The 26,791-nt window shown below is 46.7% G+C and overlaps 1 protein-coding gene across 2 annotated transcripts in view; it reads right to left on the reverse strand.

The window, feature by feature from the left end:
• GSPT1 (G1 to S phase transition 1) overlaps positions 1-26,791 on the reverse strand; it is a 577,045-nt gene that overhangs the window by 457,620 nt on the left and 92,634 nt on the right. For both annotated transcript variants that reach the window (XM_077448903.1, XM_077448901.1), the window contains exon 2: positions 1,453-1,497. In XM_077448903.1, the coding sequence (XP_077305029.1) occupies positions 1,453-1,497 (45 nt within the window). The remainder of the gene's footprint in view (positions 1-1,452; positions 1,498-26,791) is intronic.

Raw genomic sequence — 26,791 nt, forward strand, 5'->3', positions numbered from 1 at the left:
CACCACCCCCCCCCCCCCCCCCCCCACGCCCAGTGCTTTATCCTTTCACCCTGCAGCACCAGTCTTGGCACTGATAACTTACTGCGTTCATTCGTAATTGAAGCATAGTAAACATGGTTTACAATGCTTTCAGCTTGTGAATGAAGAGGAAGCCTTTGTATAAAGCGCTCCTGTTTACCTAGTGTAGAGAGGATCATGGATTTGTGTCAGGCTCAAAAGTGAGACAGTCTGATTTAGACCCCTGATATTTCACAAAAGCCGTGCACATTTCTAAAAGCAGGTTTTTACCCTCATGCATTCTATGAAAACTGAAGGCAGCTCCACCCCCCGGCACTGCCTTATACTCACCTGAGTCAGATCTCAATCCGGCAGTGTGCATGAAAGCCAAGGCTCTTTCAGCTCTCATTCCTCATTGGCTTAGGCCAATCACAGCCGGTGAGAGTGGAGCGTAGGCAGCCCACGCTGTGATTTGTGGACACAAAGGTGGGAGCTAGGAGGGCCCGTGGCAAGGGGAGGGGCCAGGAGTACTGACAGGGATCCCAAAAAGAGGAGGATCAGGGCTGCTCCATGCTTTCCCAGACCATGACGTTTGTTATTTTTAAGAAAAAAAAAAAAAACAAATCTTTAGAATCACTTGAACTTCCAAGGTACTATGTATCACACGGTGGGAATGCCCTAAACTTCAGCATTATGGTCGCCCTAAAAAAGTCCCTGTTGCATCTGACTATATAAAATGTATCCGGGGCTTTTTTATCCTCAGAGAATAGGTGCAGGAACTCAACCAGGCCCCACAGCTCCCCATCACATTGAATATTCAAATTGCACCAACAGTGGGAGGATCTTAACCACTTCAACCCCAGGACTTCATATAACTTCATACGGGAAGGAAGTGGTTATCCTGGGATGCACCTGCATGTATCATCCTGGTACGAAAATTTTCAGCAAGGAATTCCCTTCGATCACTTCTGCGGACGGGAGCGATGCCACTGGTGGCAACAGCATTACATAGAGGAACCGACGTTGCTCCTCTCTGTGACCCCAGAAAACTGAGGATTAAAATCACTTTGTTACAACTCTTTGCTTACCTGGCAAAGGATCTTTGTCTGATAGGCTGCATTGGAGGTCAGGGGAGAGATTTAGGGTTTAATAGACCCCAGATCTCTCCATAAAGAGGAACTGTCACAGTCCATGCTTTCACAAGGGATGTTGATCATTCTTTGTGAAAGCAATAAAATAAAAAAAACGCACTCTGTGCTCTCTCTGCTTACGTACTCTTTGCATTCTCTGCTTTCTGTGATTTGGAAACCAGAGGAAACAGCAAACTGATCCACCTACTAGGCAGCAGTACTGGTATGCTAGAATTGATGAGATCACACTAATCTGAAGGGGCTTGAGGCACAAAACAAATTTTAAATTTGGTATACGAAATGTACACAAAAAAAAAAGTAATACCTTCTGAGGACTGTGATGATTCTTGTGCCGAATTATGTGTTGTACCTGAGAAGACGAAAAGCAATTGTTATATGGTAAATATTGTTAAGTAGTTCAGCGCTTAACATTTTAAAAAGCAGTTAACAGCAAATTCTTACTAAATACTTGCATGGCAGTGTTGTGTACAGACAAAGCTTAACCAGTTGTCATAATATGGTCACACAATCTCTGCCATTGATGTTACCATGCTCACCTTCTCAGACAGGTTAAGCATTATCGTAGGATCCTTTTTGCTTGCCAAAGAAAACATGATTCAATATTTCCCTACAATGGTGTCCGTTTATCATCCAGCGGTAAAATACCGCTGCTCAGTTCTCAGGCATTCTCAGAGAAGATCGCTGAGTGCCTGTTTATCAAGCTTTGTAGATCACTTCTCCTGTTGAGTTGTGAAGCGATCTATAAACGCCAGGAAATACTGAGAACGGTTCCTCTCACTGTAATCTCGCGAGATGTAGCTGGATTATAGTAATAGGAATGGAAAAATTCCCAAGTTTAACACAAGCACCACACATTACACACCTCGTATTAATAAAATAATAAACTTACATTCCCCCTACACAATATACATTAACCAAATTCAAAAACATTGTGTTTTATCAATATGGAAAGATCATACATGTGCCTATTTAAATGTGAATGGTGTACAGTAAATTAATTGAATCCACATATGTAATGCAGCTAAACACCATTCATATGAATGAAAAATACATTTATAATCATTAATTTTTTAATAAAGTACACAAATAAATATTAATGAATTAAAATAAAAAGGATTCCTAATTGATAAACCCCCGTATAACTAATAGAGCAGTCCATGGGTAAAACCATATTTTAGGGTTTACAACAATTTTTTTACTAATTATATAAAAATGACTTTAATAGCAATTTAATGTAGGTAGAATATTAAAAAAGAAAAACTGAAATATCACATGGTCCCAAGTATTCAGACCCTTTGCTTTTACACTCCTATTTAAAGAGGAGGGCCGGTTAAAAAAAAAAAAAAAAAAAAATTAAGTCAGCAGCTGCAAACACTGTAGCTGCTGACTTAATAAGCACTTACCTGTCCTGGGCGCCCGTAATGTCGGCCGCCCAAGGCTGACCCGTCCCTCGGTCTCAGGTCCCGGCGCCGCCATTTTGGCCAAGGGAAACAGGCAGTGGAGCCTTGCAGTGGAGCAGTTCCCTACTGCGCATGCACGAGTCGCGCAGCGCTTTGTGAATGGGACGCGCTGTGTTCTGGGACACAGTTCCCAGAACACAGCGTGACCCATTACCCAGAAGACGCCGCACAGAGGAGAGAAGAAAGAAGATCTCCGGAGGAAGAGGCAGATTAGGATGATGTGCCTAGCAACAGGCATTTCTGGTAAGTAAAAAAAAAAAAAAATTTTTTTTTTTTTTTTTTTTTCAGTTTTCCTAATTTTAAATGGAATTTTTTTCAGGGTGGCCCTCCTCTTTAACCACTGGGCACCTAAACACCCTTAATAACCAGACCAATTTTCAGCATGGGGTGCTCTCACATTTTGAATGACAATTACTCAGTCATGCAACACTGGACCTATATGAAATTTTTGTCCTTTTTTTCACACAAATAGAGCTTTCTTTTGGTGGTATTTAATCACCTCTCAGTTTTTTATTTTTTGTGCTATAAAAGAAAAAAGACCGCAAAAATTCTGCGGAAAAAATGAATTTTTCTTAGTTTCTGTTATAAAATTTAGCAGATTAGTAATTTTTTCTTCATAAATTTTGGCCAAAATTTATACTACATATTTTTGGTAAAAAATAAGTACAAATTGGTGGATATTATTTGGTCTTTATGAAAGTTATAGAGTCCACAAGCTATGGTGCCAATATCTGAAAATTGATCACACCTGAAGGACTGACGGCCTATTTTAATTCTTGAGACCCTAACATGCCAGAAAAGTACAAATACCCCCCAAATGACCCCTTTTTGGAAAGAAGACATTCCAATGTATTTAGTAAGAGGCATGGTGAGTTTTTTGAAGTTGTCATTTTTTCCCACAATTCTTTGCAAAATCAAGATTTTTTTTCCTTTTTTTTTCCACAAAATTGTCATATCAGGTTATTTCTCACACACAGCATATGCATACCACAAATTACACCCCAAAACATTCTGCTATTATTCACGAGTACGGCGATACCACATGTGTGAGACTTTTACACAGTGTGGCCACATACAGAGGCCCAACATGCATGGAGCGCCATCAGGCGTTCTGGAGCACCCAGGACAATTCTGACATTTCTCTCCTACATGTAAAAATCATCATTTATTTGCTAGAAAATTACATAGAACCCCAAAACATGATATATTTTTTTTTAGCAAAGACCCTAGAGAATACAATGGTGGTCGTTGCAAATTTTTATCTCACACGGTATTTGCGCAGCAATTTTTTGAACGCTTTTTTGGGGGGAAAAAAATGTTTTGTGCTTAAAAAAAAAACAAAAAAAAAAAAAACAGTAAAGTTAGCCCAATTTTTGCATAAAGTGAAAGATGAAGTTATGCTGAGTAAATAGATATCAAACATGTCACTCTTCAAAATTGCACATGCCCGTGGAATGGCGCCAAACGTCGCTACTTAAAAAATCCCCATAGGCGACGATTTAAATTTTTTTTACTGGATACATGTTTTGAGTTGCAGGGGAGGTCTAGGGCTAGAATTATTGCTCTCGCTCTAACGTTCGCGGCGATACCTCACATGTGTGGTTTGAACACCATTTTCATATGTGGGCGGGGCTTACGTATGCGTTCGCTTCTGCATGCGAGCACATGGGGACAGGGGCGCTTTAAATTTTTTATTTTTTTTGTTCATTTTACTTTATTTTAGTTTGACATTTTTTTCCCCAAAAATAAGTGTTTTGATCACTTTTATTCCTATTACAAGGAATGTAAACATCCCTTGTAATAGGAATATGGGGTGACAGGTCCTCTTTACAGTGAAATCTGGGGGGTCAATATGACCCCACATCTCAGCTGGGAAGCCTGAAATAAAAAATAAAATAAAAGATTCTGGCTTTGATCGTACTGGCGAGTTGGTAGAAGCACCGGAGGGTGGTGAGGGGTGGGGGGGGGGGGCGTCTATGGCTGGGTATTGCAGGGTATCTCCGAGAATGGCGGGGTACTGCAGAGTAATGGCGGGGTACTGCAGAGTAATGGCAGGGTACTGCAGAGTAATGGCAGGGTACTGCAGAGTAATGGCAGGGTACTGCAGAGTAATGGCAGGGTACTGCAGAGTAATGGCAGGGTACTGCAGAGTAATGGCAGGGTACTGCAGAGTAATGGCAGGGTACTGCAGAGTAATGGCAGGGTACTGCAGAGTAATGGCAGGGTACTGCAGAGTAATGGCAGGGTACTGCAGAGTAATGGCAGGGTACTGCAGAGCAATGGCAGGGTACTGCAGAGCAATGGCAGGGTACTGCAGAGCAATGGCAGGGTACTGCAGAGCAATGGCAGGGTACTGCAGAGCAATGGCAGGGTACTGCAGAGCAATGGCAGGGTACTGCAGAGCAATGGCAGGGTACTGCAGAGCATTGGCAGAGTATTGGCAGGGAATTGAGGGGTTAAATTCGGTGAGCAGCGATGTGGGCACTGCAGATGCAGCCCACATCGCTGCTGACACCGATCTTTCCCCTCCGCTGTACCCATTGGTACAGAAAGGGGGAGGGAGGAAACGGCGTCATGTTATGACGTCGGTTTGTCATTTGACGGAGCGATAACGTGGTAAACGGGCCGCGACGAGCAGCCGTTTACCGTGATCCGCGATGCGCCGGGTCCACTGGACCCGGCGGTCACAGATGATCTCGTGTGTGCGCCCCAGGGGCGTGCGAGAGCAGAATTCTGGGAGGCCGTTAATTAACGGCCTCTCAGAGTTAAACAACCGCCCCGTTAATCGGCAATGGGCGGTTGTTAAGTGGTTAATTCAGGTGCTGTCCATTTCTTCTGATCATCCTTGAGATGGTTCTACACCTTCAAGGCCAGGTGTGTTTGATTATACTAATTGGACTTGATTAGGAAAGTCACACACCTGTCTATACAAGATCTTACAGCTCACAGTGCATGTCAAAGTAAATGAGAATCATGAGGTCCAAAAGGAACTGCCTGAAGAGCTCAGAGACAATTGTGGCAAAGCACAGATCTGGCCAAGGTTACAAAAAAAGAAAAAAAAAATTCTGCTGCACTTAAGGTTCCCAAGAGCACAGTGGCCTCCATAATCCTTAAATGGAAGACGTTTGGGAAGACCAGAACCCTTCCTAGAGCTGGCCGTCCAGCCAAACTGAGCTATTGGGGGAGAAGAGCCTTGTTAAGAGGTAAAGAAGAATCCAAATATCACTGTGGATGAGTTCCAGAGATGCAGTCGGGAGGTGGGAGAAAGTCAACCATCACTACAGCCCTCCACCAGTCAGGGCATTATGTCAGAGTGGCCCGACAGAACCCTCTCCTCAGTGCAAGACACATGAAAGCCTGCATGGCATTTACTAACAAGCATCTGACGGACTCCAAGATGGTGAGAAATAAGATTCTTTGGTCTGATGAGACTAAGATAGAATGTTTTGGCCTTAAATCTAAGCGGTATGTGTGGAGAAAGGCACTGCTCATCACCTGTCCAATACAGTCCCAACAGTGAAGCATGGTGGTGGCAGCATCATGCTGTGGGGGTGTTTTTCAGCTGCAGGGACAGGACAACTGGTTGCAATTGAGGGAAAGATGAATGCGGCCAACTACAGGGATATGCTGGACAAAAACCTTCAATGACCCCAAGCACAAAGCTAAAAGCAACGAAGGAGTGGCTTCACAACAACTCTGACTGTTCTTGAATAGCCCAGCCAGAGCCCTGACTTAAACCCAATTGAGCATCTCTGGAGATCTAAAAAATGGCTGTCGACCAATGTTAACCATCCAACCTGACAGAACTAGAGGATCTGCGAGGAGGAACGGCAGAGGATCCCCAGATCCAGGTGTAAAAAAAAAAAAAACTTGCTGCATCTTTGCCAAAAAGACTCGTGGCTGTATTAGCTCAAAAGGGCGCTTCTACCAAATACTGAGCAAAGGGTCTAAATACTTAGGACCATGTGATATTTGAGTTTTTTTTTTTAAATAAATCTGCAAAAATTTCAACAATTCTGTGTTTTCCTGTCAATATGGGGTGCTGTGTGTAACATTGAGAAATAGGATTTTTTGTATTCCCCGTAAAATCCTTTTCTCTCTAGTTCACCGACTGACAAAGCTCCTTTTAGACCATTGGGTTGTTATGCCACCTTCAGGAGAAGACTAGGCAGAACATGTTAATATGTTATAATAAAACTAGAACTTTCTAATTCCGCCCAAGGGTCCATTGCTTAGGCAACAACCCCTCAGCTTGCTACTGCAGCCTCAGTACTCAACAAGCAGTACAACGTAGACAAAAATAGGAGGGGAGGGTGCTGTGTCAGTCGGTGAACTACAGAGAAAAGGATTTTACAGCGAGTACAAAAAATAGGATTTTTAAAACCGCTTACCTGTAAAATCCTTTTCTTTGATGTACATTAGGGGACACAGAGCCGTAGTACTTACTACGTGGGTTATATCGGCGTATCAGGTACTAAACACTGGCACGCCCCTTAAGGCATGAACTTCCTCCATATAACCCCTCCCACTACTGGGAGTCCTCAGTTTTGTAGCCAAGCAATCAAAGTGTATAAGAAGGGACCTCTGTGTCCCCTGATGTACACAGAAAAGGATTTTACAGGTAAGCCGTTTTGAAAATCCTATTTTCTTTTCTTACATCAGGGGACACAGAGCCGTAGTACTTACTACATGGGACGTTCCAAAGCAATGGCAACTGAAGGGGGGGGGGGGGGAACAACAAAAAAAGGAAGTCAGGGGACTTATACTGCAGCTTGCGCCCAAAGGCAGAATCCTCCTGACCCTTATCGATTTGATGAAATCTGGTAAATGTATGAACTGAAGGCCATGTCGCGGCTTTACAGATCTGAGCAGCAGAGGCCTGATGATACACCGCCCAGGAGGTACTAATCGCCCTGGTAGAGTGTGCCTTAATATGAAAAGGAGGAATCTTCCTCTTTCAACCATAAGCCTGCACAATGACTTGACAAATCCACTTGGCAATAGTGGATTTAGATGCCTGTCCTTTCTTTGGATCATCCGGCAGAATAAACAAAAATATCTGTCTTACGAACCTAAGCGGTCGCCTTTAAATACACTGACCGCCTTTACTACATCAAGGGAATGTAGCAACCTCTCTTCCCTAGATTGAGGCTCTGGGAAGAATGAAGGAAGAATATCATCTTGGTTTAAGTGAAACCCTGTCACTACCTTTGGCAGGAACTCAGGATGAGGGTGTAAAACCACCTTATCCTTATGCATAATCAGATATGGCTCCTTACAAGATAGAGCCGCTAGTTCAGAAACTCTTCTGGCAGAAGAAATGGCAACACTATCTTTCTGGTCAACAGAACCAAGGGAATCTCCCATAAAGTTTCAAAAGGCTGCTTTTGTAAAGTTGACAGGATCAAGTTCAAATCCCAAGGATTTAGGGGTGTCTTGATCGAAGGGCTGATTCATGTTACCCCCTGCACAAAGCTACACACTAAAGAGTGAAAAGCTAAAGGCAGCTGAAAGAACACTGACAAGGCCAAGATCTGGCCCTTGATGGTATTCAAGGCCAGATTCATCTACAATCCCATCCGTAGGAATTCTACCTATAACATTTCCTGAGGTGCCAACCCCTGGATCCGCACCAGGCCACATGCCTTCCAGACTCTATAAAAGGATGATCCTGGAAGCTGGCTTTCTGGCATTAATCAAGGTAGATATGACTAAAGGAGATAACTCACGACCCCTTAGGATGTGGTCTCAATAGCCAGACCATCAAATTTAGCGTCTTTAAAGGTAGGATGGAGTAACGGACCCTGCGAAAGAAGGTCCGGTCGTGATGGCAAAGTCCAGGGAACTCCTACTGCCATCCTTATGATCTTGGCGAACCAAGGCCTTCTGGGCTACGCTGGGGCCATGAGAATCACCTCCCTTTGTTCCTGCAAAGACGTGGAAGTAGCAGAACTGGAGGAAATGCATAGATCAGAGAAAACTGATCCCATGGAAAGATCCTCTGTTCCGCAAGCTAGCGGATCCCTTGTCCTTGACACAAAGTTGTCGACTTTGTTGTCGATTCTGGACACAAACAGGTCCACGTCCAGAGTACCCCCATCTCTGACATATTGCAAGAAAGAGGTCAGGGTGAAGAGACAACTCTCCTGGAAACAGTTGTTGGTGGCTCACATAGTCCGCCTGCCAATTCTCAATCCCGGGAATAAACACTGCCGATAGGCAAGGAACATTGTGTTCTGCCCAAGACAAAACGTGATTCACCTCACTCTAGGCTGAATGACTCCTCGTGCCCCCCTGGTGATTGATGTAAGCCACAGCCATGGCGTTGTCGGACTGAATCCTGACAGGACAGCCCTTCAGTCTGGCCGTCCAGGCTCTTAAAGCCAGATGGATTTCCCGAATTTCCAAAAAATTGATACGCAAGGTCCTTTCCAACCTGGACCACCTTCCCTGGACAGAATCCTCTTCCAGGGCCGCTCCCCAGCCTGAAAGACTGGCATCTGTGGTTACTACCTTCTAGGGGGAAGGCAGAAATGTCCTTGCCTTTTGAAGGTTGCTGGATATCAGCCACCAATTCAGGCTCTGAGGTACTTCGGGAGCAAGCCGAATCAGAAAATCTAAGGCCTGAACCTGTTTACTCCAGGCTGACAGGATTTCGCTTTGTAGCATAGCAATCTTGAATGAAACTGTGCGTAAGGGACAGCCTCAAAGGAGGTCACCATCTTCCCCAATAATCTCATGCACAACCAAATTGCAGGCTCTTTGCCTTGATGAGATGAATTAGTTCTACAATGGCACTGATTCTCTTTGGAGGTAGAAATACCTTTCCCTGCCTGGTATCTATGATTAGTCCCAGGTACTGTACTCTCCTTGATGGCCTCAAGGATGACTTTTCTAGGTTGAGAACCCAGCCTAGAGATTCCAGGTAGTTTACCGTTGTCACCAGACCGTGGTCTAACCCGAAAACCGAATGATCTACAAGAGTAGGTCGTCCAAATAGGCTAGGATCATTATGCCCCGAGCCCTTAATTTGGCTAAAGCAGGAGCCAGAATCTTTGAGAATACTCGAGGAGCTGTGGGTAGACCGAATGGCAGGGCCATAAAGTGAAAGTGATGGTTTGCTACTGCGAAGCATAGAAACCTCTGGTGAGCGGGAAATATTGGCTTATCAAGATAGGCATCCTTGATATATATTGAAGATAAAAATTCTCCTCCTTGGAGGATGGCTGCTACAGACCGAATCGACTCCATACAGAAGGATCGGATGCACAAGTGCTGATATAGATCTCTGAGATCTAAAATAGGTCTTACTTCCCCGTTTGGTTTCGGGACCGTGAAGAGGTTTGAATAAAAACCTGTGCGCTGTTCCTCTAAGGGAATCTCTGATATGACTGCTTTGGCTAGCAGATGGCCCAGTGCTAGGAGAGCCTTTTTTTCTGGGTCCTTGGGAACCCCTGACCTTAGAAACCTGGGAGACGGCAAAACTCAGAACTCTAGTTTGTAACCTAGAGATGCCACAGAAGCCACCCCTTTGTCCTGACATTTCTCCTGCCAGATCTTTGAAAATTGCAGGAGCCTCCCCCCCCCCCCCCACCCGAGCGATTGGGGGTGCCCCTTCATAAGGAGGCTTTAGTACTCTGCTTGGTGGGCTTCTTTTCTCAAGATCTTTTCTGACCCTGGTGCTGTCCCTGGGGTTTCCTCCTTGAACCTGATGGCTGAATCAGTCGAGACTACCTAGAGGCTGATGTTCCTGATATAGGACCGCTTAAATGAGAAATGTCTAAAATGTCTTTACTGGCAAAGCTTTTGCCATTGGAAATCTTTTGAAAATATTTATTGAAATCTTCTCCGAATAGCCCTTCACCATGAAAAGGGAAACTGGCTAGGAGCTTCTTACAGGGTGCTTTGGCTGACCAACTTTTAAGCCAAAGAACTCTGTGAGAATGCACTAGTCCCAACATCAGACGTGAAATCTGAATGGACGCATCTCTCATAGCATCTACTGTGAAACAGTGCATCTGCTAAATCAGCGTACTGCTAAACCTGTTCAACAGGTAAAAATGTAAGCATCTCCTCAAATTGCTCCTTAATGGCCTGGGATACACCAATTGCAGCCAGAATCGGCTGCACTGCTGAACCTAAAGCCATCTGGTTCTTATAAAGGTGCTCCAGCATCAACCACTGGAATCCCCCATTTCTTATAGAAATCCTCTTCCATAGGATACAGTTTGGCAAACCTCTAAGGAGGATAAAAGGGCTTATCCAGATGCTCCCACTCTGCGTACATAAGCTCTTAGCCACGCATGGTTAGGAACGGCATCTCCAGCTGGAGGAGGTTTTAATGATCCTAACTTACAGATGGAATCATCAGAAGCCTGCGCTGCAGGTAGCAAAAAGATTGCCCAAACCAACCCAGTGAGAGCATGCACAGGCAAGCTCTCTTGCGGTGATACTCCTTCCATGTTAGAATCCTCAGAAGATAAGCCAATATCTTCCATATCTCTAGGAAGATCTGCCTGATACCCGGTATCCTGAACATCCAGAGGATCTTGAGCACTTGAAGGGGATCTACTGCGTTTAACCCCGCTCTGAAGGGATAAAATCGCATCAAGCTTTTTCTCTAAGCCAGCAATGGTAGAGGACAACACTTCATGTGTGACATACTCAGGGGCTGAAGCGTCTTGAGCGACTGTAATAACAGCTTCCCGACAGTTCAATCTGACCGGCCGCAACACTCAGAGGAAGACATTCTTTTGGACAGGGTCTTAGTTTGTTGTGACCCCCTAGAACCCTTAGAAGAGTTCCTGGCTCCCTTGCCACTCAGCTTACAGTACAAAGCAGAGGCACTACCAGAAAAAGAATGCAACACTTGCTAGGCTATAGCACAGTGCTTTTCAACAAAAGGGAGATGCCTGTGTCACCAAACCTGACCAGCAACCACTCTGCTCTGTCACTCCACCGCCAGACTGCAGCTCTGCCTGTGTAGCTTAAAATACTTCCTCCACATGTGGCTGGTATCTGACGCCGTGTAGCCACGTCCCCCCCCCCCCCCCTTCAGCTAGGGAAGTGTATGAGCACCGGCAACATGGTGGCCAGCGGCGGGGGGGTAAAACGGACGCTATTTAAAAAAAAAAAAAAAAAAATGAGGCAGCGGGCTGGCATACAAAGGAACCAAAAACGCCACTCTGGGGGCCCAGGAAGTGATCAGACGCCCCCTCATACCCGAGGGCCTGAGCTAGCTTGAACAGAGGAGAGAGAAATCTTCTGTTTCCAGCGTCAGAATGGCGAGTGCTCATTACAGCCTCCAGTGGTGACACAGACATGACAACATAATACATGGAAGGAGAGATTCCTTTCAGAAAATCTCCTCTACCTTTCCTCGCCGCAAGGGCTTTATCAGAGATAAAAAAAAAAAAAAACAACTTTGCCCTTCACGGTAGGCTCTGAGACCTTGAAAGGAAGCCTTCAGGAACAGGGGTACACTCAGGTAATCCCGCAATCCTGGACCTGCAAGACGACCCTGCCAGTAAACTTATTGGCCTTACTTCCAAAAAGTACTGGATCCCAGGGCCCAGCTTAAAAGCATTCGCAAGCGAAACCTTGTGTTTTCAGATGACGAGGCCTGGGTACTGTTCATTTAGTCCATTACAGAGACATCAGCACTGATCCGGTTAGGATGGCTGGCTCGCATCAAAGGATTACTGCCCGTGGAGCTCCATACACACATCTTTACACGTGCCCAACACCTCAGACACTGGCGGAAAAAAATAAAACTGACTTCCAGTAGTGGTAGGGGTTATATGGGGAAAGTCCATACCTTAAGGGGCGTGCCAGTGTCCAGTACCTGATAAGCCGATATAACCCACAAAGTACTACGGCTGTGTCCCTTAATGTAAGAAAAGATAATCCTATTTTCTCTTACATTCACAGACTGACAGCTCCTTTCTTAGAACATTGGGACGTCCACAAGCAGTGCCAAAAGGAGGGGTTGGAAAAACAGCATAAAAACGTCACCCACAATGGTATGTAGCCAGTGTGTGGGAATAACCAAGAACTTTTTTTTTTTTTTTTTTTTTTACAAAAAAACAAAAAAAAAACAAACACACACAGTGCTCCATATCTGGGAGTCACCATCTCCAAACCACCTCAGAACTGCAGTAACAAATGCAACAGTGCATTTACTTAAAAAGGTACTAGGTTTTTACCAAAAAACAAGGAAAAAAAATGTAAGTGCAATTATACGGCCGACTGCAAAACTGTGGCCAAAACAGGCATCAGCCGATGCGGACATCTACCTTGTAGAATTTTGTAAAGGTGTGGACAGACGACTAAGTCGCCGCTTTACACATTTGAGCCACAGACACTTGATGTCACAAGACCCAAGACATTCCAATTGCCCTGGTGGAGTGGGCTGTGACCGGAAAGGGGGGTACCTGCCCCTTAAAAGCATAAGCCTGTACCTACAAACCGTCTGATCCACCTGGAAATGGTGGCCGACAAGACTGTCATGCCTTTTTTCAGATCAGCCACCGAAACAAACAAGGAGTCTGACTTCCATAAGGGAGCCGTAGCAAACAAATACACCCTCAGAGCCTGAAACACCTCCAGGGAATGGAGGGCCACCTCCTTAGGATGTGTCGGTTTAGGACAGAGAGAGTAACAGTCTTCATTGATGTGGAATATCGAAACCACCTCCAGCAGAAAAGAAGGCTGGACGCAACACTACCTTATCCTTATGGATAACCAGATAAGGAGACTTGCAAGACAAGGCCACCAGTTCCAAAACCCTCCTGGCAGAAGTAATAGCCACTAGAAAGACCACTTTGAGCAAGAGTCAACAGAGGGATCTCTCTAATGTTTTCAAATGTCGGTTTTTGAAGCGCCAATAACACCAGGTTCAGGTAACGGTGGACGGACCGGAGGAACTACATGTCTGACCCCTTGAACAAAGAGTGCTCGCTAGAGAGAGATGCCAGGGGTCGCTGAAAAAGACAGCCAAAGCCGATATTTGCCCCTTAATGGTGCTTAAAGCCAATTTCTGGTCTACTCCTTGCTGTAGAAACAGCAGGATCCTGGATATAGAAAAGGAGCATGGACACCATACTTTCTCCTCACACATTGAGATGTAGGCCTTCCAGGTACGATAATATATCTTCCAAGAAGAATATTTCCGTGCGTTCAGCATAGTTGGAATCACCGAGTCCAAAAGACCCCGGTTCCTCAACACCTGGCTCTCAATAGCCATGCTGTTAAAACCAGCGATGGTAAAGCAGAATGGACAATCGGAACTTGAGACAGAAGGTCCTCTCGCACCACCAGGCGCACTAGGTCTGCGTACCAGGGATGCTGGGGCCAATCTGGGGCAATCAGTATTACTGGAATCACCTCAGCCTTCACTCTGCGAAGCAGACGTGGTAACAGTTTCAGCGGAGGAAAGGCATAGATCAGCTGGTACTGATCCCACAGAGCAACCAGCACGTCTGATGCATCTGCCCATGGATCTCTTGTCCTGGACACGAATCTCGGCACCTTCCAATTGAGACGGGAGGTCAGAAGATCCACACCTGGTGTGCCCTATCGCAGGCACAGTAGCCTGAACACCTTCGGTTGCAACGCCCATTCTCCTGGGTCCAGCATTTGGTGACTTAGGTAGTCCGCCTGCCAGTTCTCCACTCCCGGGATGTAAATGGCCAACAGGGCCGGTACATGTTGCTCTGCCCACTGAAGGATGTGAGCGACCTCCCATGCGGTGGCCGAGTTTCTTGTTCCTTCTTTGTGATTGACGTATGCCACAGCCGTGGCGTTGTCTAACTGGATCCTGATCGGATGCCCTCGCAGTCCCATCGACCATGTGGAGAGGCATAGCCTGATTGCTCTCAGCTCGAGCAGATTGATTGGCAACTTAGATTCCTCCACCAACCAGAGGCCCTGGGTCAACTGAACTCCCATTACTCACCCCAGCCAGTTAGGCTGGCATCCGTTGTGATCACTGTCCATTTCAGAGGTAGGAACGACTTCCCGGACCGAAGTGCCGGGGATCTCAGCCACCAGAGCAGGGAATCCCTGACCAACTGGCTCACCTGAATCTGTCGATACAGTGACAACGGAGATTTGTCCCACTTTGTCAAAATCTCCTTCTGCAAGACTCTGTTGTGAAACTGGGCATACGGTACTGCCTCAAAAAAGGAGGCCACCATGAGTCCCAGGACTCGAATGCAGAAGCATAGCGAGGATCACCTGTGGTTCATCAGCCGTTTTACCGCGGCTCTAAGAGTCTGCAGCTTGTCTGAAGGGAGAAATACTCTTGCTTCCATGGAGTCCAGCAGTAAGCATAGGTACTCCAAACGCCGAGTCGGTACAACCACCGACTTTAGGATGGAAGATGCTCTCAGGAGGAAATCGTCCATGTAACCCACGATCACGGTCCCGTTTTGGCGCAGCAATGCCAAAACAGGAGCCAATACCTTGGTAAAGACTCGGGAGGGGGGGGGGCTGATGCCGAACCAAAGGGGAGAGCCACAAACTGGTAGTGGGCTTCCCCAACTGCAAATCGCAGAAACCTCTGATGCCGAAGGCATATGGGTATGTGCTGGTACACATCCTGGATGTCCAAAGACACCAGGGAGTCCCATGGAGTGCAGTGACTACTGAGCGACCTTATTCCATTCTGAACCTCTGTACTTTTACAAAGTAATTGAGGGTTTTCAGGTACAAAATTGGACGTACCCCTTCCTTTTTGGGGACTACAAACAGATCTGAGTAGAACCCCAGGAAACGTTCCGACTATGGAACAGGTACTATCACTCCGCGACTCAACAGGGCCCTTACCGCCCCAATAGGGCCTCCTGGCAAGCCGGGAGTACGGGTATGCTGGAAGGGAAGAATCTGTTAGGCGGCCAAGAGAGAAAACTATCCTGTAGCCTGAGGAAATCAGATCGCAGACCCATTGGATCGGACAGCTGAGAGGCCCACTGGGCTTCAAACTCCCGAAGGCGACTCCCGAAGGTGACCCCCACCCGCGTGGCAAGCGGGGGCAAACCTTCATGCGGTAGCACATTTGCTTGCAGTTCCAGGGACGCTTTTGTCCTTCAGAAGTCGTCCTGTCGGGCTGGGGAAACTTAGCCAAAGCCCGGGCAGACGAAAAAGACATTTGTAAGCAGAAAAAGGAGGGCCCTTGTCTACAGTGTGGCTCCTTAGCCTTCCTGGCTAGTGTACTCTTACCACCTGTGGCATTTTTAATAATGTCATCTAATGAGGCTCCAAAGAACTGTTCGCCAAGGAAGGGAAGATCCGTCACGGCTTTCTTAGACGCCTGGTCAGCTGACCAGCATTTTAGCCAAATCAGGTGCCGCAACACCACTGCTAACACTGAAGCCCTGGATAACAGAGGAAGGGAATCCAGGGCTGCATCACAGACGTACTTAAGGCCTTGCACTAACTGGTCTGCTAGTTCCCCACAGACAGGAGAAGCCTGTTGCTCCCCAAATTTGCGGTGCAAAAGTTTTGCCCACTCAGTAAGTGTCTGAGACAAGTGCGGATGCCAGTACTGGTCGCATTGTTGACCCCACAACCGTAAGCAACGAGCCCACTGCCTCAGCCTTCCTGTTCATGGGGTCCTTAAAGGCAGGAGTCCCCTCTATCGGGATCGTGGTTACTTTGTTTAACCTGGATACTGGGGGGGTCCACGACCAGAGGAGCTGACCACTTTGAGAAGGCTCTCCTCAAAGGGGTAATGCCCTGCCATGTATTTGGGGACCGAAAAGGTTTGTTGCAGTCGACCCCATTCCTTGTATATGAACTTATCAAAATAAGTCAGATACGGAAACATTTTAGGTGTACGGGTTGGTTTACGGGGTGGCTACATCAGCAGAGGGATCTGCTGGCTCCTGAATTTTCAGGGTATCACGCACAGCTGTGATAAGTGCTCCAACAAGCGCTTTATCACGCACAGATCTGATCGGGGACTCATCCTCACTGTCCAATCGGACCTGGTCAGCATTGTCTGAAACGACAGAACAGGGGTCACCAGCCTCAGCAGGGCCCCGAGTCGGCATGAGAGCTCTCCCCGGAGGACGGGGGGGGGGGGGGGGGGGGCAGGGGCAGTTTACCACCTTTGCACCCACGCACTGCCTCCATCTTAGCAACAAACGAATTAAGGACCAACGACAAAGCGTCCAGAGGCACTGCACTGTCTGCAGGCGAACCGGTTGCAATTGCCTGGATTTTGGGGGAAGAAATAGTTTGACACCATGCTGACCCTTACCTGTCTGCTACCTGTCCTGTTGGGGACTTAGGACAGTGATGGTCCCACCCTCCTAACAGCTGCTGGCTGAGGGGCTCCTCCTGCAAAACTCACCACCCTGACCGAGTTCTGCGCCGTCCAGCTAGGTGTGCCTGTGTCAGCTCCCAGATGCGCGCGCGCCCCCCCCCCCCCCCACACACACACACACACACACACACACACACACACACACACTCCAGGACATTCCCTGAGTATTGCATGAATACAACCTAGTGACACCTAAGGCTCCTCAGAGATGCAGAGTCAGGGGAAGGGGAAGGGCTCCTCTGTGTAAAGAATGTTCAGATGCCATGAATGTGAATACTGTAACTGGAAGTTAGAAGGATCATCCTACATGCTTCCTAATGGGGTGGTGTATAATATGAGATTTTTTGCTAACTGCCAGACCAAAGGAATTGTTAATATAGCGTTCTGTAAATATGGCTCATTCTATGTGGGGAAAACATTCAGGGACTTTCTGGGAGGTGGGTCTATGACCATGTATACTACATAAGAAAAAAACCTGCTTTACAGCCCCATAGGAAGGCATGTGGCTTTGGAACAAAAATAATACTTCCATGGTATGTTTTACAGCTTTAGCAAGGGTCAGAGAAGATCCAAGAGGGGGCAATATTGATCAAAAGTTGCTCCAAAGAGGCAAAATGGATATTGAATGACTCCTTCAGTTATGGACCCTTTCTCTAATTGGTATCTCGATTTAGAGTAGTGTCTCCTGTTCATGCGATTTATGAGGTCAATCTGTTTTGCTTTGATAAGCTTATATTGAACTGTATGGCCGTCCTCTTCATGCTTCATGCTACATACAGGAGGGATTCCCCTGCCAATCATGTAAATGAGATGTAGATGTAACGTATTTATATTTATTGTATATTTATTGTACATATTTTGTTTTGTATATATCTAATGGATTATGGGTACATGAATGTCGGAGCAAAACATGGAGTAAGCAAATGAGGTTAAACAATTTACTGTATAGCTCCTATAGGGGTCGTTAACATTAAGAAGGAATAAAATGTTGTGGGATGTATATCCTGTGCAGTTCCAGGATTCAGAGTTGTCAACTCTTGTGGGAAAAGGGGGGGCAAGTCTCCCTTGGCTTGGATAGCATCGGGAATGGAGGACAGCGGTTGTTTTCTGCCCTTCACCCTTGGGGGTGGTGTTGCCGTGGTGGCGTCGAGGGGACCTCCATACCTCCCTATGTTAGGTAGCATTTGTACAATGGGATCAGTCAATGTTTACCTATTGTTTTATCCGTAGTCGTTCACATGCGATTGGGGTATTTATGAGCGAACAGTGGTGTTGCTGGCTGGCACTTAAATATTTGGATATTTGGTGACTCATGGCACCGGCAGTTGTTGTGCGCCAATGCTGTTGGCTTTAATATGTTGGAGTCTGTTTTGGGCTCTAATGGTGTTTTTGGAAAGGCGATTGTCATCATTGGTATTGCTGTTGGCGTGTGGATGCCGTTGTTGCTGTGTTGAGCACATGCGCAGATGTGGGTTGTTTGGCGCTTGCGCGTTCCCACCGTGGAGTTGGTGCGTATGTTGATGTGTCTTATGCATGAGGATGCAGTGGCTGTGTGTTGCTGACTGCTGTTATTGGTTTTGCTGTTTATGTGCAGCTGTGCCTCTCTGTTGCATTTGGCGTATGCGGAATTACGTTGTACTATTTGGTGGGGGCGTTGATTTTCACCACTGAATTGGCGCAGATACCGAGTTGTCTCTTGTGCGCCTTGACTTACTAAGTATGTGCTGTTTCGGTAATGGCGGATGTACTGACCCATTATTTGTGCGTGAGGACGCACTCTTTATGCACCAATGCGCATGGACGCATTATTTAAGCACCATACGCACGGATGTGCACATAGCTGTCACTATAGAGTTAATTGTGTATTCTGTATCACCTGTTGGCAATTGTTCCAATGCACATGTCGGCGGGCTTTTATAAACGGCAGATATGGAGCCAGACCTTGTGGGTGGTGTACTCATTTGATGGATGATTGCTTTGAAGGTAAGGCCTCATGCACACGAGACGCAGTTAAACGCGCGTTCAGATGCAGTTGGACAGTTTTTTCAACTGCCCCTGAACTCATTCAATGTTATCCTATGTGTCCATGCACACAGTCTCGTTTTTTTCCGTTTTTATGCAGTTGCGTTTAGTCTCGTTTTTCCAGAAGCAAAAAAATGCGTTCAGAAGCAAAAATTTCCACGTTTCAGACGCAAAACGCGGCAAAACGCGTTTGCGTTTATATGCGTTTTTAAAGGTGACCTTTTTTTTACATTAAAAATCTCAAAAATGATTGCAAATGATGAAAAACCATTAGAAAAATATTTTAAACAATTGCAATTGCAAGTGGACAATCCACAACTTGTGGCAAGTGACGTGGCAAGTGGACAATCCACAACTTGTGGCAAGTGACATGGCAGGTGGCAAGTGATGTGGCAAGTGGACAATCCACAACTTGTGGCAAGTGACGTGGCAGGTGAAGTGGCAAGTGACGTGGAAAGTGGACAATCCACAACTTGTGGCAGGTGACGTGGCAAGTGACCTGGCAGGTGACGCGGCAAGTGACCTGGCAGGTGACGCGGCAAGTGACCTGGCAGGTGACGCGGCAAGTGACCTGGCAGGTGACGTGGCAAGTGGAAAATCAACAACTTGTGGCAGGTGACTGGCATGTGACGTGGCAAGTGGACAATCCATAACTTGTGGCAGGTGACGTGGCAAGTGGACAATCCACTTGTGGCAGGGGATGTGGCAAGTGACGTGGCGAGTGGACAATCCACAACTTGTGTCAGGTGACGTGGAAAGTGATGTGGCAAGTGGACAATCCACAACTTGTGGCAGGTGATGTGGCTGGTGACGTGGCAAGTGGACAATCCACATCTTGTGGCAGGTGACGTGGCAGGTGACGTGGAAAGTGGTGTGGCAAGTGGACAATCCACAACTTGTGGCAGGTGGCATGGCAAGTGACGTGGCAAGTGGACAATCCACATCTTGTGGCAGGTGATGTGGCAAGTGACGTGGCAAGTGGACAATCCACAACTTGTGGCAGGTGACGTGGCAGGTGATGTGGCAGGTGACGTGGCAGGTGACGTGGCAGGTGACGTGGCAGGTGACGTGGCAAGTGATGTGGCAGGTGATGTGACAAGTGGACAATCTACATCTTGTGGCAAGTGACGTGGCAAGTGACGTGGCAAGTGACGTGGCAAGTGACGTGGCAAGTGACGTGGCAAGTGACGTGGCAAGTGACGTGGCAAGTGACGTGGCAGGTGGACAATCCAAAACTTGTGGCAGGTGACGTGGCAGGTGACGTGGCAAGTGGACAATCCACAGCTTGTGGCAAGTGACATGGCAGGTGGCAAGTGGACAATCCACAACTTGTGACAGGTGACGTGGCAGGTGATGTGGCAAGTGGACAATCCCCAACTTGTGGCAAGTGACGTGGCAAGTGGACAATCCAAAACTTGTGGCAGGTGACGTGGCAAGTGACGTGGCAAGTGACGTGGCAGGTGATGTGGCAAGTCACGTGGCAAGTGAACAATCCACAACTTGTGGCAGGTGACGTGGCAGTTGGACAATTCACAACTTGTGGCAGATGACATGGCAAGTGACGTGGCAGGTGATGTGGCAAGTCACGTGGCAAGTGGACAATCCACAACTTGTGGCAGGTGCCGTGGCAAGTGACACGCTAAATACAAGTACACTGCATCTCTCACAGCTGCTGCTACTCACTCTGGTCTCACAAAATTGCTGAAATAGTTAATTTTTTAGCTGGGGAGGGTCTATAATGTTAGCTTAACTAAACGCTTCTAGACGCAAACGCGGTAAAACGCCGCTAAATCGCGGTAAAAATCGCGGCAAAACGCGCGTTTCTAAACGCCGGTTTCAACATGTGTCCAGCAGCGTTTGCATCTGCGTCTCGTGTGCATGAAGCCTAAGGAACTTGTAATTGTTTACTCTGCATGGTGTCTTTGCATTGGGTATTCTAAGCTTTGTTAGGGTTGTCTTTCTGGACATTGGGTATGAATACTTTTTTTTGGTTTTTGTTTAGTCACCGTGGTGTATATTTCTTTAGGAGAACATTGAACCTCTGCTAGTCTGGACTTGATCTATGGGCTGAGTGTTTGGGAATACTAGCTGCTGGTGATCTTATGGATTTATTTGAAGAGAGGCCCTCTAGTGGCCAATATTAGGTATTTATTTTTTGTATATTATATTTGGCTGTCTTATAGGTGGACATGGGAGTATTTGATATAGCTCCCATGCCCTGTTGGATGTGTACCATTTATAATTTTTTATATTACTACTAATTTGGTGCTTTTTCCAGAACTTTCAGGTTGCTGCCTGAGCCTTCTCTTCTTATTGAATACCATAACGGATATTTTAATTAGATAATTATTTTGACAGATATATCTTGTCAAATGCTACTCCTGGATTTTGGGGCTGTACAGGCACCATCCACTTGTCCCCTAAATTCTATCTAAAGGTGATATACCTCCTCCAGAGTACGGGCCGCCTTTCTAGGCTGGCCTGACTTGGGCTATACGCGAGTCTGATTCTTAGTAAAATTATGATGGAATTTATTGATAATGAACATAGTGTAATATTTAGAATCTATACTTTAAGGATTTAACTTGTATACCTCTGCTCTCCCATTTTTGGTCCTTCTAGGTTCTATAGTCATATTCACCTGGTTCTGAGGAAGCCATCGGCGAAACGCATCAACCAGTATCTATGATTTTGACTACAAAAAGTATATTAGAACATATGTTTTTTTTTAATGAATTTTATATATGTATAGTGTGGACTTTGTATCAATAAAATAAAAAATTACATGTTTGAAATATCTTGTTCCGGTACCGGTATAGCCCATTCTCTCCTCCTTCCCCCTTTTTTGCTTATGCTGTTTAGGAGGAGGTACCCCCTTAGCTTTTTTCATATATTTTGGTTGCCTGAATGTTCATAAGCTACCATGATGGTCTGCTTGATCCATCTAACTATTGTAGGTTTTGAAGCCTGGAGACCCTTCTGGCCTGAGAAACTAATTAGCAAGTGGTTTGACATTCTAAACCCACTGTCTAAATAAATTAACCACTTCAATACCGGGCACTTAAACACCTTCCTGCCCAGACCAATTTTGAGCTTTCAGCGCTGTCGCACTTTGAATGACAATTGCGCGGTCATGCTACACTGTACCCAAATGAAATTTTTATCATTTTTTTCCCACAAATAGAGCTTTCTTTTGGTGGTATTTGATCACCTCTGCGGTTTTTATTTTTTGCTAAACAAATAAAAAAATACCGAAAATTTTGAAAAAAAAATGTTTTTTTTTGTTTGTTTCAAAACTTTGCAAATAAGTACGTTTTCTCCTTCACTGATGGGCAATGATAAGGCGGCACTGATGGGCACCGATGAGGTGGCACCAATGAAGTGCCACTGATGAGGTGGCATTGATGGACACCGATATGTGGATATGCGGATTGGCACGGATAGGTGGCACAGGTGGGCATGGGTAGGCGGCACAGGTGGGCATGGGTAGGCGGCACAGGTGGGCATGGGTAGGCGGCACAGGTGGGCATGGGTAGGCGGCACAGGTGGGCATGGGTAGGCACTGATAGGCGGCACAGATGGGAACTGATAGGCGGCATTGTATTATAATATATTGTACTAATGGATGCCAATCAGTGCCAATCAATGCATGCCAATCAGTGATGCCCATTGTGGGCACTGATTGCCATCCATTGTGGCACTGACTGGCATCCATTGTGGCACTGACTGAAATCCCTGGTGGTCTAGGGTGGCATACCTTGTCCTTGGCATCCCTGGTGGTCTGGTGGCGTCCCTGGTGGTCCAGTGTGGGCATCCTCGGGGGGGGCTGTGCTGATAATCGATCAGCACAGACCCCCCCCCCCGTCAGAGGAGCAGCCGATCGGCTCTCCTCTACTTGCGTCTGACAGACGTGAGTGAGGAAAAGCCGATCACCGGCTTTTCCTATTTACACTGTGATCAGCCGTGATTGGACACGGCTGATCACGTGGTAAAGAGTCTCCGTCGGAGACTCTTTACCGAGATCGTAGTTGCCGGGTGTCAGACTGACACCCCGCAACAACGATCGCCGCGATGCGCGCCCCCAGGGGCGCGCAGCGGCTCATAATCCTGATCACGTCATATGACGTCCGGTCAGGATTATGAAACCACTTTGCCGCCGTCTATTTGCTATAGGGCGGGCGGCAAGGGGTTAACAAACATCTTCTGACATCTAACAAATGAAATTTCTGTTCCTTCTCATTTTTTGGATTTTGTCAAAAAGAGGGAAGGACAATTTCTTGTGATCTATGATCCAGTGGCTGACCCCCGAGCAGGACCTTCCGTGTCTACAAGAAAGGGAAAAATACCTCACTACCCTCTCTTTAAATAGGGGACTACAGGGGAGACAGGGAAGAGGATAATGGGGCCCACCCAAAATATACTCCCCCACCCAGCAGCCGAGTCACTCACCCACTGCAGTGAACTCAGTAGCCGCTTTCGGTCCATCCTCCTCCATGGCATTTATAGCTTATTACGAGAAAGGATTGGATGGGAACTTTAGGATTTTAAAGGCACCAGTAATAAATTTGAAAGGAGTTTCTTTCTAAACAATCAATATTGGTTTTATATAAATGTATTCAAAAAATAGAAAATCATACAGATAGAAAGATTAAAAAGACTGTTAGACATAGGAAAAGGATCTATACACATAGGACAACTGCATCAGTATACATATCAAGGTGCAAATATTACAAAGATTCCATATCTATACAGGGGAACTAATCACCCACAGTAGAACCAAGATAGGTCAGTAGATATTATGATGAAAAACTGATGCAGGATCCAAGGGAAATGCCCATTTAGCTTATTCCGGCCACCCCGGCAGGCTTGCTTTCGGCCTCCAAAAAAGGCATCTTCAGGGGGATATCGGACCCTTGACCCCTGCTCCTTATGGCAGCACTTGCCGGTTGTCAGCGGCTGCCATGCGACACCATCTTGGTCCACCTGAGGTGGCGGAAGTGCGTCATCTGGCCCCGCTGTCCACTCCCGGACATGCGCAGACCGGTCCCAAGATGCCGCACACGAGGCGACATGAATGCAGGGACAATCCCCTTCCCAGGATGTCGGTGATACCCTCACCACACTGCACTGCAGCGGAAAAGACGGCACCCAGCGCCCGGCAGACTAGACCTCTCCGAATCCTTCAGCCACCTTCAGGTAGGAGAGGGGAGCAGGCAAAACAGGTCCCCGTGTGGCTGTGGGGACCCTTCACCGTACCCAAGCCATCAGAATTCCAGGGAAAATATTTAGGTATACACCCCCCCTGGAATGAGCAAAAGCTCCCTTAGTTCTTTGCAGTCCCCACTGACTGAAAAAACGGAAACTTCCAGGGGGAGACCTGAGTCCCAGACCCAAGTCCTTTTTAGCAAAGAAAAAAAAAAAACGATGGTTTCGCTGCCGTCCTGTGGGAAACACGATCAATAGCCGAGGGGCAAAGGGAAATGAGGGGCTTTTTAAACTGTTAATTGTGTTTCCTGTCAGGTGGACCAGTCATCTCAGGTGTGCCGTCCTGGAAGAGGACTGGAGAAAAATGCGTTTTCAAAATCTTCGGTCTTTCATTTATAGTGCAAAAAATAAACCCAGGAGCCAGAAGGTGATCAAATACCACCAAAAGAAAGCCATTTGTATGAAGAAAAAATAAAAAATAAATAAATATTAGGTACAGTGTTGCATGACTGAGTAATTGTCAATGTGCGAGAGCGCTGAAAATTGGTCTGGGCAGGAAGGGGGTTTAAGTGCCCAGTAAGCAAGTGGTTAAAGGTCGTAAACCCTTGTGTTTTTTCACCTTAATGCAGCCTATGCATTAAGGTGAAAAAACTGGCAGCCCCCCCGATCCCATTCTACTTACCCGATCCCCGTATTTTCCTCAGTGGAGATGCGCTGTCCATATCTACATGGGGTCCCGGCTCTTGATTGGATAGCTAGAAGCACAGCCATTGGCTCCCGCTGCTATCAAATTCAATGACGCAGGCGTGGGGGGGCGGGGGAGAGGCCAAGTCTGATATTCATGTCTATGGATCCCGAATGCTAGATTTGGGAGCGTGCTCGGGAAGCAGTTAACCAGCTCAGTTCGTCAAAAGCATTACAAACATAAATAGGAGGGGTGGGTGCCGTGTCCATCAATGAACTTCAGAGAAAAGGATTTTATAGAGTACAAAAATCCTATTTTCTTTCGTTCATTGACTGACAGCATCCTCATCTTGACCTTAGGGACGTCCAGTGTCAAAGAAACGAGGGGTGGCAACAGCAAGAAAAAACAATTCCACCCATGACAACCAAAGCTCCTCAAGAGAAGAGTTGCAACCTTAAACAGCCCCCTGCAAAACCTTGCGGCCGAAGCAAGCATCCGAAGATGCGCTCACAACATTGTAAAAATTGTGAAAGCGTGAACGGATGACCAGGTCGCCGCCGAACGCACCTGGGAAACACGTTTGATGTCAGAAAGCCCAAGAGCCACCAATTGCCCTGGTAGAATGTGCCGTGACAGGAAAGGAAGGCGCCCGCCCACTTATGGCATAAGCCTGATCCACAAACTGTCTGATCAACCAAGAAACGGTGGCCGATGAGCGCCAGTCCCTTCTTCAGACCAACCACCGATACAAACAGCGAGTCCGACCTCCGAAAAGGAGCCGTAGCAGACAGATAAACCCGCTGAGCCCATACCAAGTCCAAGGAATGCAAAACCACCTCTTTGGGGTGTGAGGGCCGAGGACACAATGACGGAAGCACAATGTGCTCATTTAGATGAAAGGCCGAAACAACCTTTTGGCAGAAATGAAGGCTGCGGACGCAGCACTGCTTTATCCTTGTGGAGGATCAAGTAGGGAGACTTGCAAGACAAGGCCGCCAACTCAAACACTCCTGGCAGATGTAATAGCCACTAGAAAGACTACTTTCTGAGAGAGTGTCAATAAGGGAATCTCCCCGTTTTCAAATCACGGTTTCTGAAGCACGAGTTTACCAGATTCAAATTCCAATGAGGTAGTGGTGGTCGAACCGGAGGGGCCACATGTCGAACCCCCTGAACAAACGTACTGACCAATGAATGAGTCGCCAAGGGTCGCTGGAGAAAAAAAAAAAAAAGACAGCCAAAAGCGAATATCTGCCCCTTGGTGCAAATTTCTGATCCATTCCTCGCTGAAAATCAAGTATGTGCGGACATTACACATGGAGATGTAGGCCTTCCACATACGATGATACATTTTCCGAAAAAATGACTTCCGTGCCCTCAACATAGTAGATATTACTGAATCTGACAGACCTCGGTCCCTTAGCACGTGGCTTTCAACAGCCATGCCGTTAAGACAGTTATGGTAAAGCAGGATGAAGCATTGGACCTTGCGACAGAAGGTCTCTCGCATCAGTCGCCAAGGACCATCCACCACCATTCATACTATGTTGGCATACCACAGACACCGAGGCCAATCTGGGGCAATCAGAATTACTGGAATCCCCTAGGCCTCCACTCTGCGAAGCAGAGATGGTAGAAGTTTGAAAGGGGTAAAAGCTTAAAATCAGCCGATAATGCATCCATGGAGCCACCAACACATCAGCCCAGGGATCCTTTGACCTGGCCACAAACCTCTGTACCTGCCGATTGAGTCGAGAAACCAGGACATCCACATTTGGTCTGCCCCACCTTAGGCAAAGGAGCCGAAATACATCTGGATGTGTCCCATTTGGACAGGATATCCTTTTGCAAGCCCCCAGTGTGGAATTGAGCATACGGAACGGCCTCGAAAGTGGCTACCACAAGACCCAGGACTCGCATGCAAAAAACGCAGCAACGGCCA

Source organism: Lithobates pipiens, unplaced genomic scaffold (genome assembly GCF_037356315.1).
Source record: "Lithobates pipiens isolate NorthernLeopardFrog02 unplaced genomic scaffold, aLitPip1_a1.2 Scaffold_22, whole genome shotgun sequence".
NCBI classification, from domain to species: domain Eukaryota; kingdom Metazoa; phylum Chordata; class Amphibia; order Anura; family Ranidae; genus Lithobates; species Lithobates pipiens.